The 18,456-nt window shown below is 30.0% G+C and overlaps 1 protein-coding gene across 1 annotated transcript in view; it reads right to left on the bottom strand.

Moving 5' to 3' along the window:
- Window positions 1–18,456, bottom strand: part of LOC107444465 (sodium channel protein 1 brain) — a 71,178-nt gene that overhangs the window by 28,538 nt on the left and 24,184 nt on the right. Inside the window, exons 9-15 of the mRNA XM_016058615.3 lie at window positions 16,836–16,980; window positions 15,401–15,535; window positions 13,504–13,744; window positions 8,328–8,515; window positions 4,438–4,516; window positions 3,308–3,513; window positions 1,030–1,200 (exon numbers count right to left, since the gene is read on the bottom strand). Of these exons, the coding sequence (XP_015914101.1) occupies window positions 1,030–1,200; window positions 3,308–3,513; window positions 4,438–4,516; window positions 8,328–8,515; window positions 13,504–13,744; window positions 15,401–15,535; window positions 16,836–16,980 (1,165 nt within the window). The remainder of the gene's footprint in view (window positions 1–1,029; window positions 1,201–3,307; window positions 3,514–4,437; window positions 4,517–8,327; window positions 8,516–13,503; window positions 13,745–15,400; window positions 15,536–16,835; window positions 16,981–18,456) is intronic.

Genomic DNA, 18,456 nt, shown 5'->3' with positions numbered 1-18,456 from the left:
TTCGTCGTTGTTATTCACTGGAAGAGCAGTCACATTGGTATTTTCAACTCGAAATACTGCTATATCATTGCCTTTATTCACATACTTGCAAATATATTTGATGCTCTTCTTTTAAGGGCATGCATAAGTATTAGAGTTTAATATGACTTGTTGCAACGTGCGTGAATATTATTTTTGATTTATTATGTTTCTATGTCTAGTTTGGATCCGAATACGATTAAATAAAGATATATTTAAAATATACGTTAAATTTGTCCTAAAAATGAAAAAAAATTAGATACAAACCATTCTCGAATCCTTCTGAAGGTACACAGAAAATTTCATTTAAATCGGTCCATCCGTTTAGGAGGAGTTCAGTGACATACACACGAACAGACGAAATATATATATAAAGATATGAAAGCGGATGTGGAAGTAAAACAATATAAATAAACTTTAATAATTTTTAATGCCGTTCGATAAAAAGTTAACTATCACCTATGTGTAATGGTACACCACAAGTTTTGCAAATATATCGGGTTTTGTAAAGTTATAATAAATTGGTATAGAATTTAAATAGTGAAACTTGAAAAGTAAGGAAAATTACGCCCACTTTTAAAAATAGTCGCCACGAGAGATCATTGCTAGCGAAAACACGAGTTAACTCGTGACCGGTCAGGATTGTGTTAATATATCAGCAAAATACTCTTGCATAAGATTCTGATATTTATGTATTTTATTAACAATATGTTTTTGTTTTTTTTTAAATCAAATATCAGATTTTTTTTTAAAATTATGAATTAGAATCAATCACGTAGATTTGTCAGGGAACAAGCAGGATGCGGAACTTTTTAGCCATTTAAAAAAACTATGTTTTTCAGACAGTTTTCACAATTAGGGTTTATATCTTCCAGAATAAACATTTCTTTTACTTAGTTTCAGAATTATAAAATTTAAATCAGATCTGAAAAATTAGTTTGGAAACGAAAAACAAAATTACAGACTAGCTTCTGGATGCGATTCTAAAGAAGTCTTGATCTTTATACTCACCAGTCTGAATGTTCTAAGAACTGATAATCCCCCGACGGTTTCAAAACTGAGATCAGCAAGGCTAACCATGACGACAATAAAATCAAAAAGATTCCAATTGCTGAGGAAATATTCACGACCTAAAGCAAGCATCTTAACGCAGGCTTCCAGGCAAAATATTACAGTAAAAACCTGAAAATATTTTTTAAAGAACTGTCAATAGAAAAAAAAAACTAGAAACATAGATTTTGTCAATGAATTTCGATTTTTAAAAGTCAAAATAAGATCAGGATTGCAGCAATCTGGAAAGTTGGAGTACCTTAAGGTGGCCCCCTCATATTTTGAGTATCAAAAATAAAAATTAGTGGGGGGAAAAGTATGCTTATTCAAAGAAAGTACGTTTTCGTGAGTAATGCTGCAACTTGAAATATTGTTTGCACTTATTATTTAACATATTTCAGATTAACTCCTCCAACAATTTAGATAACACGTACAAACGTGTTGTCCAAATTGTTAACCTGAACCTGTTAACAATTGTTAACCTAATTAACCTGAAAATCAAATCATTAGTGAAAGAATTTTTTCATTTTATTTTATAATCGTCGTTGAACAGTCTATCCGATTTTGAGTTTACGACTACAAATGTTCAACACTGTAGCCTTGTTATCTTGAACCCAATACAGAAGACAAGGAAACTCCTGAATCAAGTATTGGGAGAAATTTGCCTCCTTAGAGGATTTTTTGATGGACACTTAGACAAATACAGACTTGCTAGACGGGAATGAGAAAAATGATTTTTTTCTGATTCACGTCTGGCAAGTCTTGAAAATGGGCGTCTGTGCTTGAGCGCTTAAAGGATGTCGACTATTACTTCCTATTCATATATATTTTAAGTGAATGAAATTTTTAATCAAGTAATATCTTACCGCTACAGTTTTTTGGGATTATTTACTTAATATCAGCCCAATTCAACGAAGCTCATTTTAATTCGATAAAGTATAAAGAATTGCTTCAGGAACATTATTTCACTTGTCAGATGTGTTGTTATATTTGAACAAAAAGTGCAAAACAAGCATTGTACTTTTTGTTCATAAAACCGTTGTAACAAAAACTATTACTCCTATCATCTTCTTTTGATTGTCTTATTTGTTTGGATAAATACTAAATAGCAATGTGAAGAGTGTAAGTAAGTACAAGTCAAAAACAATACTTTTTATACATTAGAGTCCGAGCAGCTTCTCAACAATTTGTCCAGTTAACTCGAGTCTGGTTTCAAAAATACATAAGATAGAATTTCTTATTAATCTATATAGCAATGTTAGATCGTTATATAGGTACAAATACAAAATTAAACTTTTTGTCATAAAATCCTCATAACTTCTAAGCAATTAGTTTGATCATTACGATCTTGACCTCATTCGAATCGGTGTAAAAAAACTCCATTAGAAACAATGCCGATTTTGACTTAGTAGTAGCAAAGTTCTTACCATATATTACATTCTATCCATTCTGCCAATATCTGATGTGTAATAATAAATAGGTATTAGTTTTAGAACTCATTCGATTTATTCAGAGCAAAAAATCTTCATCGGAAACAAGACCTGTTTTGACATAGCAGTAGTTTTTAAGTTTTTATTATCTATTACCTTTTTTTCCTCCTACCAATAACTGATATGTAAGTTTCATGCAAGTTTTGACCACTTACTAAAAGGATGGTACCTAACAATCTGCTGCAGTGCCGAATTTGACTTATTTATTTATTTCAGGTGCCCAGATAAAACCCTATTTTTGCCAATGAAAAGAAGCATATTAAACTTTTTTCCTGGGTTCCATTAACTTTCTTAATGTATTGATTACAATTTTGAGAAAACTAGTATCTTTATAACAATAATAAACAAATAATCGCAAACGCGAATAAATGTTTATACTTACATCGTTAATTTTTCTATTTTCTTCCATTATTTCCAAAATTGTATTATTTGCGATATTATAAGTAAATTATTTCCATAACGAATCATGTGACTGTATCATCATGTATTACAGTCACATGACTGTCATTATGCGACTGTAATACCTCTGGGGGTATTGGACTGGAGAATGATCGATCTCTGATTCATGTCAAAATCACGATCTTAGGATGAATGAATGGATGTATAAATAGGTTCGCCCTATAAACGGGTGTGACAGAAGTCAAATTCTTGACCATAGATGGTGCCACTGGAAAACAAGAACAATCGCACCCCTCTGCCTTAACAGGCATACGTTAACAACAACAAGAAATATATTATTCTACACTTACCAGATTACCAAGACGCAAAATTCTCTCTGTACATGGCGTCATTCCATAATGTTCAATGGATAAGAAAAGAGTGTTGAGCAAAATACAGACGGTGATCACCAAATCGAAGAGTGAGTCATTGACCGTCACCGCCAAATAGTGCCTGAAATGTGCAAAAGCTCGCAGAGATGTCTGACATAATCTAGTACACTGATGACAAAAGTTGCCTGCAATGGACGTGTAAAAGATATATGATATAAATACTTCAATTAAAAATTTTATTCATTTTGCAAACCAATATTACATACATTTTAAACATTCACTTTACTACACGTTAGAACGTGCTCTGAAATATCAAATATTTAGTTAAGCTGCTACAGGTTTAAGTAAGACGGTTTCTACACTGTTGGAATTTCAATCTGAAATTACATTAAAATAACCGACAACAGTCTGTTCATCCAATTTACCTTTAAGTTTACCATTAGGAATATTTCTTTACCTTTAAGGATTTGAAACCAAACTGATGGAACTAGTAGGATTGAGGAACCGTATATACAAAACTATAACTGGTATGATCAAGGAACCGTATATGCAAAACTATACGATTTTGTAACCATTTACCATTGGCATGGAATCAAAGCCGTAAAAATGAAACTTTATACAGGAATTATTTAAGGTTAGGTTTTTCACTTAGTAATGGACATTGGAGAGCTCGATTGAGTCGTGGTTTGTCAAGGGAAGCGTGGAATACGACTTAATTAATTTATCTAGTGGTGCCATCTATCTGGAAAGCTATGAAATACTAGATTTTTTTGTTTGAAGCAACTCTATACTACTGCCATCTATGCGTTAATCAAAGTTTCATATTCCAATAGTCCAAGGTCACCAATTGAAAAGTGTAGGACACTTCTAAAATTTCCCATGAGTTGAAATAAATAGAGGAAATATTGTGGTGTCAACTCTGGGATTGAAAACCCCGTCCATTTGGTCATGAGATTGACAGATTAGTCCTCTCAGCTAAAGTATATGTCCAGTCTCAAGAAAATAGGCGGCTTTATAAGGTTTGGTTTTTATGAGTTTTTTTCTTTACCAAAAATATTAATACCATACGGTATGGTAATTTTACCAGCATTTTTTCTCCGTGTACTTACCAAAATATTCTCTAAACCGCGAAGCTGAAAAGTTGAGCTCACTTGAGGATCTTCTAATGCGTTCATCAAAGCCTCTGACCTAAAAGAGTTCATATTCTACATTATCAATCATACATATTTCATTTTTCATACATTGCAAATTTAACTAAAACACTTAATTAAAATGTGAATAAAATATTTACATGATTTTTTTAAAATTTATAGTTTGCAAATTTATGGGAGAAATAAAAAAATAAAGTCTCAGATTACTGAGATTATCAAGTCATACATTAAAGTCATGACTTTTCACTATGATATGTGATGACGTGGGAAAAAATTCTACGTATCTATTTGATTATGAAAAAAAAACCTATAACCACCAAATGGTTAATTTTTTTTATAAACAAATAAAAAATGTGCCTTAAATCTTCATATTTTGAGATGCAATATTTAGCGGTTAGCCAAACGCAAGCGAAAAGTCGCCAAAAATACAGACTTTCACCAATTTTTTCAATTCTATTTTTTAAACACATTAAAGCTAAATAAAATGAAATAAGTAAATAAATTTTTTAAAAAAAATAGTTGAATTTCCTTGTGCCTGGCTGACCGAAAAGTACCCATTTACCATTATAAATGTTTTTCAGAATTCTGTGTTGAGGTAGAAAAACTATCATGAAATTGTTATTTATTTGCTAATAGTTCTTTTTTAATACTATTTTCAATATAATTAGCTGTATAAAGAATAAACAGCACTCAATATAAATTAATTTAAAAGTATTATTTATGCCATAATGTTAAGCACTTTGTTTTATTTCCTATTTAATATATTTAGTTAGATTCAATAACTACTTCATTTATTTTTAAAGAAATAATTAATTTATTTATTGTAGAAACAATGAATGGTTTTTCACAGTTAATTTTTAAACATAACACTAACAAAAGTATTATTGTTAAATACAATATTTACATTAATACTAATATTAATTATTCTCTGAAAACAAGAAATTATATGCTTTTAAAACAATAAACTAAATATCACCATAGTTTAAATAAGGCATAATAAAAGAATATTCCTCTAAAATATAAAACAAAATCTTATTTTAAATTATTTTTATAACTTAATTTTCAACTATGGCATTAGATATAAGTCATTATTTAAAATATAGTAAAATAATAATTGCGAAAAAATCCCAGTTATTACTGAAAATATTTAATCTTTGTAACGAAAAAATCCTACCCATTAAAATGATTTTTCTAAATCTCATCACAGTTTAAGCTAAGCTTAATTAAAAAAAAAAAACTCTCATTTTATTCTAAACGTTAAAAACTTTCTAATTGAACCTTTCATCAACGTCCACGATATAATTCTACCACGCCTTACACATTTCTGTAAAAATAATTAACAACCAAAACAATACCGAAAGTAGAGCAACACAAAAGAACAAAATCCTTTCTCTCCGGCTAAAATTGTACCAAATATTCAGTTCGATTTATATAATTTTTTTTTCTTCTCCTGTCACTATGAAGAGAATTGTTCTACCTGAGCAGTGCAACGAGCAATCCCTTTAAATAATGACCTGCACTCCAGTGGGAATCATTATTTCTGAGTTAATTTCTATAGTCTGATGGCCGGTTAAGATTGAAGCATTTTTGTGAAGCTTTCACAGCTCACTTTGCCCGAAGTCTGTTGTTAGAAATCATGATGACGAAGGTTGTTGCCAGACAGAAATAGGAAAGGCTTTAATTTACGAACGGATTTTACCTTTAACCTTCAACAAAAATTATATACCATTGGATTTGCCTGTAAAATAGACCAATGCAGTGGAATATTTTTTCTGGAAAGCGTTACAGAAACATTTATTTCTGAAAAATATGTTTTGTGCCTTTCACTAAATTTCTAAATCGCTCGATGAATACTTGATTTTATCTAATTTTTATTTAAATTGTTACCGACTAATATTTGAAATCATACAACAAATTATTATAGTCTATTTCATTGCATTAGATAAAGATTAGACTGCCAAATCGCTCGAAGAATACTTGATTTCATCTAATTTTTATTTAAATTGTTAACGACTAATATTTGAAATCTTACAATAAATTATTATTGTTTATTTCATTGCATTAGATGAAGATTAGACTGCTAAATCGCTCGATGAATACTTGGTTTATCTCATTTTTATTTAAATTGTTATCGACTAATATTTGAAATCTTACAATAAATTATTATTGTTTATTTCAATGCATTAGATCAAATTATTAATGAAATATTTTTTAAGGAATAAATAAATCATTTTAACTGACCAATTTTCTTTCTAATGTAAAATTACATTAATCTTTTTTAATGAAAAACCGGTAAGTTTGAGGAAGGTTTATAGCAGATTAGCATAGCACATTGTTCAAATCTGTTTTGTAAAAAGTTATAAAATATTTTTAATTTGCTATTTCATTTAAATAGCGTTATTTTTTTTAAAGACATAACTACACAGACATTTCTGTGAGAGATGTTATTATAATGTTAAATAAATATGGTTTCGTAATGTGTTATAAAATTTGATTAATATGTTAAAATTTAGTATTTTTATCATCTTATGGCATAAAAGCCATGTATTCGGTTAAATTTGCTTTTCTGTTTTTTTCCCCACTAAATGTAGGGTAATAAGACCTGTAATTTTGAAAACCTGAATTTCCAGTAAACTGGTAACCATATGAACGGAAAAATAATCAAATTAATGGTTGTAATATCGTATATTTTGGCTTTACTAAGTAGAATTATGTTTTTCTTTTTTTTCTTTAAAAAAAAAAAAAAAAAATAAAANAAAAAAAAAAAAAAAAAAAAAAAAAAAAAAAAAAAAAAAAAAAAAAAAAAAAAAAGCAGAAATGTCAAAACTTAACAGTACGGTAATTTTCCCAGAATCTTTTTTCTCCTTGCACAACATTGAAAGAGGGGTGGTCTTTTGAGTAGTAAAAGTAGAAAATGCAGGTGTTTTTGAAAAAATATGTAAGTATTTATATTCTGTACTTTAATAATATGCTCAAAATTTAAAAATAATATATATATTTATTGGAAATTTTCATACTTGTCGAATTTAAGCCTACAACAAATAACTTAAGAATAACTTAAACCAAAATTAACTGAAGGAAACTATCTAACGTCAGATTAATTATTCTACCCAGAGATCAAGAAACCTTTGTTTTTGCTAACACGATCATTCTTTTGTGAATAAATAATCCCTACAAACTGAAGCAGTAAGGTATTACTTGACTAAAATTCTAAATCCAATTCTAAAATATAAAAGTTGGAAATAACAGTTGAAATGTTTCAAGCGCTCGATAAAAGACACTCATTTTCAAGACTTGCCAGACGTAAATGAGAAAAAACAAACAAAAGTGATTTGAAAAATAAAAAACGCAAAGTTGCTAACGGAAAATGGAAAAAAGGTGTGAAGCAAAAATGACCACTGTAAGTTTTTTTGTTTTGTTTTTCATATTTTTTTTCTCTATCGGTTACTGTGGTTTTTCTATATTTGTTTCGCATCTCAATTTTACCATTTTTGTTGGAACTTTATATTTTTATAGTACAAATCACTTTTGCTTCTTCTCATTCACATCTGGCAAGTCTTGAAAATGAGCGCCTATTTTTGAGCGCCTGAAAGATGTCGTCTAATATCTCTAACTTGCATGTTTTCGAAGTGAATAACGATGTTTCTTGTTTACAGTGTTGCATAAACTGTATACTTTTCAATTTTTCCTTGAAATGCTTTTAATAACGTTTATTCTATTTAATATTTTTATAATTTTCCAACGTTTATTATTTCATATCATATTTTCTAACGTTTATTATTTCTTTAGCAATTGTCCATCAAATTTTCTTAAATTTATAAAAAAAAATTAAGTAAATCATTACAAACTGTTTCATTTTGTCGTGAGTTGTCTCGTAATACTCTGCCAAGAGATGGAAGGGTTCCTCCTGTACTGATCACAATATCCGGTGTATCTCCTAAGCACGTGGAAGTAGAAGACTTCGCATGTCGTCGAGAGGAACACTCTTCGTCTTCATCTTCTTCATATAAAGTCTCACCAGGAGTAAAAACTCGACCTGCAAACAGCATACTTACCCTGTTTAAATGTTCAATGGTTTAGCAATTTGAACGTTCTTAGTTCATAAACGCTTGAAACAGTTTTTGCAAGAATACTTTACTAAATCTGAGTACGCAGGGTGTTCAGAAAACAGCGACGGTCTTCATTTTAAAAAAATATTAGGAGCATAAAAATCTATACATTAACCCTTTTCCCACTGATGATGCCATCAACAGTCACCACTTTAAATTAAAAAAATTTTATGCCTTAATATAGTTCGTTCACCAGGAGTTGGCACTTGACTCTACCTCCTCGATAGCAGAGTTTATTTCAGCACGGGAGTAAGTGGAGAAACAACTCCGTGCTTGAAAATGAAACAACCCTCAATGCGCACCAAAGAAAAACAGGGAATTCTTTTTCAGTTACTTCGTTTTATATTGTGCTATTTATTATATCTTTCGCAACTCTAGCTCTAATAAAATATATTTTAAATTTAAAATCTGCTGTATTTTCCCCACAAGAGTCTCAAAAGAAGACAAACTATCCACTAAAAAGAGAGAAATATTTAATTTATGAAATATTTAATGTTAAAAAAATTCACATATAAAGATTGCGAAATAAATATTTTCGTCATACTATCACCAAATAGCAACCTTGTTCAGGATTGTTTACATCCTTCTCCCAAAAATAGCGAAAGTATCGTCGAATTACACGTGATGAAGGCGGAGCCAAGTGCCAACTCCTGGTGAACAAAATTAATTATATTAATAATTTTTAAAAAAAAAATTTTTTTAACTTTTAAAACATTATGCTAAAAATTTCAAAAATTCAAAAATATACCAGTACCTCATTATTTTAAGAATTTTGAAAAATTATATAAAAATACTGCATTTTAAATGATTTAGTGCTTATCTATATTAATTTGCCTTTTAAAGTACTCGGACTTATAAAGGGTTAAAAGTTGTAAAATTATACTCCCGAAAGAAAGAAAAAAAACTCATTTGCAATTTCTGATGTATCATTAATGTCGAAAAGTAACAGTAAGAAGTGCTTATAGTTAAAAGTACAGTTTTTAGAACCATGCATCTAAATGATATTTTGCATAAATGTGAAAATATTAAAAAGAAATTACATCTGCAAGTTTCATTTATGCTTTAAAAAATTTCGAGCAGACCTGAAATTTGAAAATAAAAACATTATTGGCTTACGTCTTTTATTTGCAAGTTAACTTACTAACCAACCTACAGGAGCATTTATTTTAATCAAACTACCAATTTAAAAGAAAATTACAGATGTTATTTGGACATCTAGCCCCAAAAGAAGAGCAAACGAGAGACTTGAAATTTCCCTAAATAACGCCATGTCCAGACTCTATTCCTGGTGTCTAGAAAACAATATGATCGTCAACACGGTGAAAACAACCTACCAAACCTTTTCATTATGTCATCAACCATTACAACTACATATATCGTATAATAATATAGCCCTACCATGTAGTGAAAGTACTAAGTACTTGGGAGTAATTTTCGATCGTAAACTCACTTGGAAATTATATATTGATGATATCAAGCAACGGGCTGAGAAGCGTATGATACTCCTTAAACGCCTCGCAGGAGTTAGGTGGGGCTGTGCTACCACAACTCTACTTGATACCTATAAGACTTTTATAAAACCTGTCATGACTTACTGTAACGCTCCTCTTATTACAGTATCTGAGGGAGGTATAAATAGACTGGAACGACTGCAAAATAATGCACTTCGTCTTGTCACCGGTGCTGTCAAGACCACACCTATTGACGCACTTCTACTATATACCAATGAATTCCCTATGCAATATGAAATAAAGAAATCGGCTTTGAAGCTTTATCAGAGGCTGATTCGTCTTCCTCATAGCGATATGTTGACCGAATCTGAACCTCGTAGGCTGAAGACACAGGACGGCTACCTTCAAGCTGTATTAAAAGTGATGGATGAATTTGATATATCTTCCCGGATTGAACCTTTGCTCCCCCCCTTAAATCCTATGGAAGCTAGCAAAATATTATATCACCTGGACCTTATGAGTCCTGTCTTAAAAGCCCAGGATTGTGCAGCAGCTTTGTTCAGCGCGGGCATGGAGACCATCCACAATCGTTTTCCTCTTGAAGCATGGTTGCACGTATACACAGATGGCTCAAAGCTTGAGATGGATGGCGTTGCCGGTGCTGGTATTTTCTGTGAGCATTTCTCCCACTATCTTTCGTTGGGAACAGCCAAGACCGCCTTTGATGGTGAGGTTGAGGCAATCAAAGTAGCTTTAACTAATTTAAATGCTCGTCCTTCTCTTTACGATCAAGCTGTCATCTTCTCGGATTCCCAAGCTGCGATTCTGGCCATTTCCAACTACTCTCAAGCCCCTAGCTCTTTGTCCATTGTGAAATGTAGATCTTTAATGACAGAGATAGGTGAAAAACATAAAACGATTGCCTTACAATGGATCCCATCCCACTGTGGTATCCCTGGCAACGAAAAAGCTGATGCACTGGCCAAAAAAGGTTGCTTTGTTAATCAAGCCCCAAATAACTTGGTTAGCTATAAGTCCACTTCATTAATGATTAATCATGCAATTAAAACAACACATATATCATTGCTAAAAGAACGAACAAAAGAAAAATCGTGGGGAAATGACATCTTTAATCTCCCCGATTGCCCAAGAAGCAGTGCTGTAGCTGCCTTTCGTCTTGCTACCAAGCACGATTGCTTATACGACCATCTTTTCCGTCTTAAAATAGTGGATAATCCTGCCTGCCCCCTCTGCCGCAGTGGTGCGACGATGAATGCTGGACATCTTCTAAACTGTTCAGTTCTCACAAAGAACTGCATCTACTCCCGATACTGGGAGGCCAGAGAACTTTTGTTCAATTTAAGTTCTTGAATTAATTTTTGTGTTTGATGTTTTGCTTTTGTTTTTGTATTTTGTATATTTCATCTCCTTCTGTATTTGTATTTTTGTTTTATTTTGATCTCTGTACGGCGTTAGGATAATGTCCGTATCGCCTGCTGCATTGGAAATAAAAAAAAAATTTAAAAGAAAAAAATCTATCGTAATAAGGCGTGCGTTAGTTGAAAATTAAAATGTTAACATTTTTATTATAATATAAAGATAGATTTGTAAATACAAGGTATTTCCTATGTATTTTCTTTTAATTTTAAAAATCAAAGCTATCCAACTATGTAAAAATAGATCATTTCGACGAAAATGTCGATTTTTTTAATATTATTCATATTTTTACTTTAGTATATTAGCTTTCCAAAACCCTTAAATGTTTCCGATTTTCAGAAATGAAGTTATCATTGTTTTTTCGTTTGCAGACAGACGAAACCAAACCCCGAAGTTAACTCCCGAAAACGAAACTAATATATATATTTATTTTTAATTTTTCTTTCACGTTTTGAGTATTTTAGCCTTTTTATGTTTGAAGAAATTATATATTTAAGACAAATAAAATTCAATTTCAGATATTAATTTTCAAATTTTTAATTTTTTTTGCTGTCCGAATTTTCTCGAATTTTAAATGCATTTTCTGAAAAATTTGTATTTTCAGAAAATTTATTTACGCTAACCCACATTGCAGAAAAAATTTATCATAGAATTCTTAGAAATTTTGTGTGTAGATTTTGTATAATGTTAGCTACGTTTTGAATTAAAAGCTAAGGTTTAAGTCCAAATTTGTTATCTTTATCAAGCTTTAAGTGAAAATATTTTGAATTTTTCCTTAAAAAATTCAATATTTATTTCCATTTTATTTTAATTTTTTTTTAAGATTTCAGTTTAAAACACAGGTATTTACATTATTGATACAGAAAAATAACTATTTCGAAATTAATGCATTACAATTTATTGTAGAGCTGCTTGCACAACATGACAAGTTTTAAGCTCAAATTTGCCCTTATTTTGGAAAAATATTTTAAAAATTTTTAAGCTTTACTTTAAATTTATAATTTTAGAATCCCTGATTACCATTCATAAAATTAAAATTTTAATTAAACTGTTTTTTTTAAAATTGTGTCGAAACCTGTCGGATACTTTATCAACCAATTGACTTAGATTAGCATTCTAAAAAATACCCTACTATTGATTAAACTTCTATACATAATGCTATTAGAAATATTTATTATGTAATTACTAGAGCCCGGATTTTGATGACCTAAAAAATCTCAACTAATGCCCTTGAAAAATGCAAAAAATGCCCTTAAAAATGCAAAAATTGTGCAAAAAATGCCTTAAATAAAGTAAAAATATGGAATTAAAAAAATGTTTTGCTCTTTAAAATTATTATGAGTCATTTAAAAAATATAAAGCAATGCAATACTTGTTCTACGTTCATTAAAGTTTGAAAAATATGTTTTATATCCTAAAATAACAAAAAAAGGAAAATATATTGACACCAAAATATTTTTCTTTTGTATAGAAACTTTAATGGATATAACAACTTCCATCTCATAATATTACTAAATATCAGAATTACATTGGATTATTAAATGTTTTTTGATAATTTGAAATGTAAACGAGCGTCTCTTGTCTGAAAGTAAATTTTCATTCCTGCAGAAGCTTCTTTCAACGTCTACTGATGTTATAGGTGCGTACTTGAAAAAGACGGTCTCACTTACTGACAATTCTTCTTCAATTTGAAAAGATTTTGCTTCACCTGTTAATATCCTATAGATTTTCTTCATTGTTTGGAAGCCAGTGTAATAATGAAAATTGATAAAAAATAATAAAAATTGGAAAAAATTAACAGAAAACTTTAAAAAATGCATTAAAATGCAAAATACGCCCCAAAATTTAAAGAAAAATGCCCTATAAATCTAAAAAAATGCTCTAAAAGACAAAAAATGTCCAAAAATGCAAAAAATGCAAAAAAATGCAAATGTCATCAAAATCCGGGCCTTAGTAATTACAAATTGTTGAATCAGAAAAAAAGCAAAGAAGGAAGAAAAAAAAGATAGATGAAAATGCATTATTACTTTGAGCAGTGGGTTGCGTTGTTCTGAAGGACTCACTTCTAGGTACAGGTATTTTCGTAGTAGTAATTCTTGTGGAATTGGGAAGCCCAGCACCCTTTCTTGGACTGCACCATCTCTGCGGTTGTTGAGAAACTCTGCTAAAAGGATGTCTAAACACCTGAGTTTGAGCTCGTAAGGCCAGAAATGTTGAATACAATCGTGTTGGAAAACTCACTCTAAATCTGCGAATGCGATCTTGCTCCTGGAAAATATTTGACAAAGCAATTTGGAAATCTTAGAAGAAGGACAAGATATGTCATAATTTAAAAATACGTCATTGGTCAGTTTCGAGAAAAAGTTATGTCGGTTACGTTTTTTTTTTTACCTCACTAGCAATGATAGACACGAAATAGCAACGCCAAAAATGCAAACAAGTGCAATTTAATAATAGTACCTTTTATGCATAAAACTCTTTCAACTTCTGAGCTATTATAGTTCTTTTGACTTGGGTTTGATTGTGCTTTGAATTGTGATTGAAAACGAGAACAATACTCAATTTCTCTAGATTATTATGTCAGATGTACAAATAGATGCAAGAAAAACATTAGATTTTTATTCTTACAAACCAATATAACATCTAAACTATTACTTTTATTGTTTTTTGTAGCTTGATACCATTCTATTCAGTCTCAAAATACATCGGAAAAAATACCGTTCTTTTATTTTCTTTTTTTTAGATTGCAATATTTACCTTCCCTTTTTCAACCTCTTCCACCAAAACCCGACGTGAGAGGTCGTGCAATTTTTTACTTCTTACTAATAGAAGGTACCTCTAAGTTTGTCTTTGGAAAGAACTCCCTTCACCATTCGTCTGGAGCACTATATTTGCGACATTTAGCTTTTTGAAGTAATATTGTTGAGTTGTAAGTATAAGTTGAGTCAATATTTGACAGGTTTTGCGTCAGGTCAGTGAGGGAAAGTGAATCAGGTAAGAGAGAAGCTCCCCTCTTTGAATTCGCTGTTTCTTGTTTCCATAGCAGCAGACTGTCGTAGACTTTGTGCCAAGGAGAGTTCTTTTCAAAAAAAGTTTCAAGGAGAATTCATCATTTTTTCGAAGGGTAAAATGATTCATAAGCCTTATTCTTCCTTCTATGGTCTAAGCCTGATTCTTATGCCAGGTTTAAGCCTTATTTTTACTGTACTAAATGAATATGAGACTAACTTTCTGCTAGAATTCATTAACACAATGAAAACGAATTCAGAGAAACTGTTATTTGATTATATTTCAGTAAATGTAAAAAATTGAAATCAACAATTACATTTCGATCAAAAAAGATATCATTTACTGCTGTTCAAGGATATGAAGTTATACGAAAGTTAATATTAATAGAAAAAACATACAAATGATATCTATATTCAGTTATGCTTTGAATCGTATTAGCCACGACATTTTACTTAAAAGTAACTGTTACTATTCCTTTTAAGCTATAACTAAATTTTATAAATGCACACTTAAGTGCTTGGGGACTGTTATATGTGCAATCCAAGAGATCGCTGTTATATGTGCAATCCATGATGGTTAATCTCTTGCACTCCAGAAAACGTGTCAGCATGGCACTTTCCTGAAGTGATATCTCTGTATACATGGTTGTTTAGCTATGGACCACAACTTAAATTGGACAGTGACTGTCATTCTTACTTCTAAATCATTTCATTGAGCATACTTGATCTTTGCTTGAGCATTAAAAAAAGCTTTTTTTTTTCATTATCAATTATTTTTTATTTAATTTGTCTGCAAATGCTTTACATCTGATTATTTTATTTTTTAGCTAGACAAATGTCTGATACTTTCTGTGAATATTTATGTAATCAAAAGTAGCGAGTTTATAATAAATATGTAAAAAGCAGTTATACTTACTCTTAAAGTTGTTGCAGCTTCCTCTTCGTAGGCTATAGCTACCACAGCAAGTGTTAAATTGATGAGATAAAATGAACCAAAAAATATGACAAGCATGAAGAAGAACACACTTGTAGGACCTGTCGTGGCATTAATCTGTGAACAACGATTTTAAAGATTAATGAACTCAGATTGGTTTCTTAAAGTAAACGAAAGTGCTTTTTAGTAAATTTGGATAAATTAATAGTCCATAAATTTTGATTTATCGAATTTAATTTGGAGCCTCAAAGCGCGTATCAAAAAGATAAACTTGAGATTTTTATTTTACATCTTTAGTTTAAGTATAAAGCATAATTTTAAAGTCTTAAGAAAAAAAAGTATGGTCAGAATTACTAGAATATGGTAAAATTACAGTGTTTCTGGCTCTATGGGAAGACTGAAATTCTCGGTACTTTTTACAGAAGCGCTTTGGTAATGATTTTAGTGATATTAACAATATATTGTTTTATAATATGTTATAAAATTTAGTAAACGTGGTAAAATTTGGTAATTTTATGATGATAGATAGAATATGAATAGATTGATGATAGAATTTTATGATGATTTATAGCATTGCATGAAAACCGTTTATTCGCTAAGTTTTACATTTCACTTTTGTATTTTCCACAAAATGCGTGGTAATAGGAACTATAATTTTGAAAACCAGAATTTATAGTCAACCGTTACTATATGAACGGTTAAATTACCAAATGAATGGCTTAAGCATTGTATTTTTATTTGAAATGCCACACAGGGTAATTTTACCAGAATTTCCGTTTTCCCGTATGCCTACTTTCTATTATATTCACATTTTAGGATAGGGCATCCTGGAATTTCATGCCAGCTCAGCATCCGTGGTTATTGGAAGGTGAACAAGACCAAATTTTAAGAAGCAAACCCCCTCATCATTGCAGTAACGAAATACTTTCATTTCGCCAAATAAAATACACATTTTTATAATAATATATTTAGGATTTTTTTAAAACTATATATAGAGTTTCAAAGACTCAGTGATGAGAGCACTGATGAAAGTCATTATGAAAGACACTGAAAGTCATTATGAAAGACACTGAAAGTCATTATGAAAGACACTAAAAGTCACTACGAAAGACACTGACACCGGCAGCTTGAAACCACTCCAGCTTCAGATCTCTGGAAACCAGCTTTTCGGGAAATAAAGGTGGATGGCGCGTTGATTGCTACCATCATTCCATTGATCTTGAAATGTGGAGTTTTAAGCTATATGATTCCTAATTGGCTACATACAATTGGCTATTACGAGATTTTTTCATTTTTTTAATAATATTTAAGTGTAATTTAGTATAAGAAACAACTCTATAAACATGAAATCACCTTTGTATGTTCTTTTTTTAATTTTAATAATTTGAAATAAATAAAACGATAAGGAGTAATGTACCTTGTTATATACGTCTTCCCAGTAGTCCAAAGTGATAAGTTGGAATGCAGTAAGTAAAGCCCAGCCATAGGAATCAAAATTTGTGTAACCGAAATTCGGGTTTTCTCCTAAGTTTGGAAGACAAACATATCCTTCTGGGCAGTTCCTGTTAAATAACATAACATCATGAGCATTTATGTATTTCTGTTTACTTCTTTGTCAGGTTTAAAGTTAAAAAAGAAGGAATGTTTAAAAAAAGTAACTACACGCGCATAATTGCTTCAGTCAATTAAATGAACTCGTTAACTATCTAATTTTTTGAATAAAGCCAAAACAAAGGAAAAAAGCACAAATAGCGTCACTTGGCCTACACTCATTCCGGTACTACAATAAATCGTTTTCTTTAATGTCGAATCACAGAAATGTGTGTTCGATTCTATGTTCCATTGCTGTGCTTCATTGAAGAAGGAAACAAATTATTATTGCTTATAATATATGAAATCTTCCATGTTGTTTTAATTTTATCCATATTCAGTATGCAAAGTATTACAACAGAGAACTATCGTTTGCATATTTTTAAGTATAATTATTATTTATAATTTTTTTAAATCGATTATCGTATCGTTTCCGTATTTTTAATCTTTTATAGAATTGTAGTTAAAAATCGCTTAGTGACATTTCGTTCTATCTCTTACAGGGTGAGGTTGAGATGAATTTTCTTTAGAAACATAATAAAAATTTATTTTTAAAGCAAGTATTTGTAATTTATTCCCTTCAAGTTTCATTTATTCCTTTCAAATCAGTTAAGAAAAAAAGTTTTAACTTAGCTTTTAACACAGTACAAAATTTACCTTTTTTTTTATTTAGATCACAATGCTGACGTAAGTATCTCATAGAGGCTTCTTTTTTTCTTTCTTTTTTTGTTAAAATAACAAATTTTTTTATTAAAATAACTGAGTTTGTTTGTTAAAGCAAGAAAACAATAGTACTTATCTGTTTTTAAAACAGGCGTTCATTTTTAAATAACAGTATTTTTTTTGCAAAATAAACTGTTTCATACCGGCACACAAGCTGACAGTTTCCTTTTGTAAATTAAAAAATTTTTTTACAATGTGTGTAGTAAATATTATGCACTTGTGCTAAGATATTTTTCACATATATCACATCACATTCAAATTTATTAAAAGCAAACTTTGAAATCAGAATTTAAAAGAATATTTTTTATTTTATTCAATTTCGAAATGCCTAGTAAATTGCCCTATTTTCCTTTATTCTAAAATAACACCAAAACTCATAGAAAGCAAATATTAAAATTTTTTACTTGATCCTGAATTGAGATCCTCAAACTGAAATGAAATTTGATTTTTATAACTACTTACAAGCATGTGATATGACTATTTTGAAATTAATGGTAAAATAACCATAATTTTGACCCATTTATTTATAATTTCAATAGTTCGAAAAGAGACAAAAAAAAAATTCTATAATTATCCTATTTTAAACGTATTTATAATTCATATGTAATAAACATATTTGAGAAACAACTATATGTTTTACAATCATTTATTTTAATTACCAAGTTCAAAAATTTAAAAATAATTTGTGAATAAGGTTAAAGTGAATAACATAAAGTGAATAAGGT

The sequence above is a fragment of the Parasteatoda tepidariorum genome, chromosome 6, assembly GCF_043381705.1.
Source record: "Parasteatoda tepidariorum isolate YZ-2023 chromosome 6, CAS_Ptep_4.0, whole genome shotgun sequence".
In the NCBI taxonomy this organism is placed as follows: domain Eukaryota; kingdom Metazoa; phylum Arthropoda; class Arachnida; order Araneae; family Theridiidae; genus Parasteatoda; species Parasteatoda tepidariorum.
The sequence above is the reverse complement of the archived record's forward strand: the minus strand, read 5'-3'. Positions and strand labels throughout refer to the sequence as shown.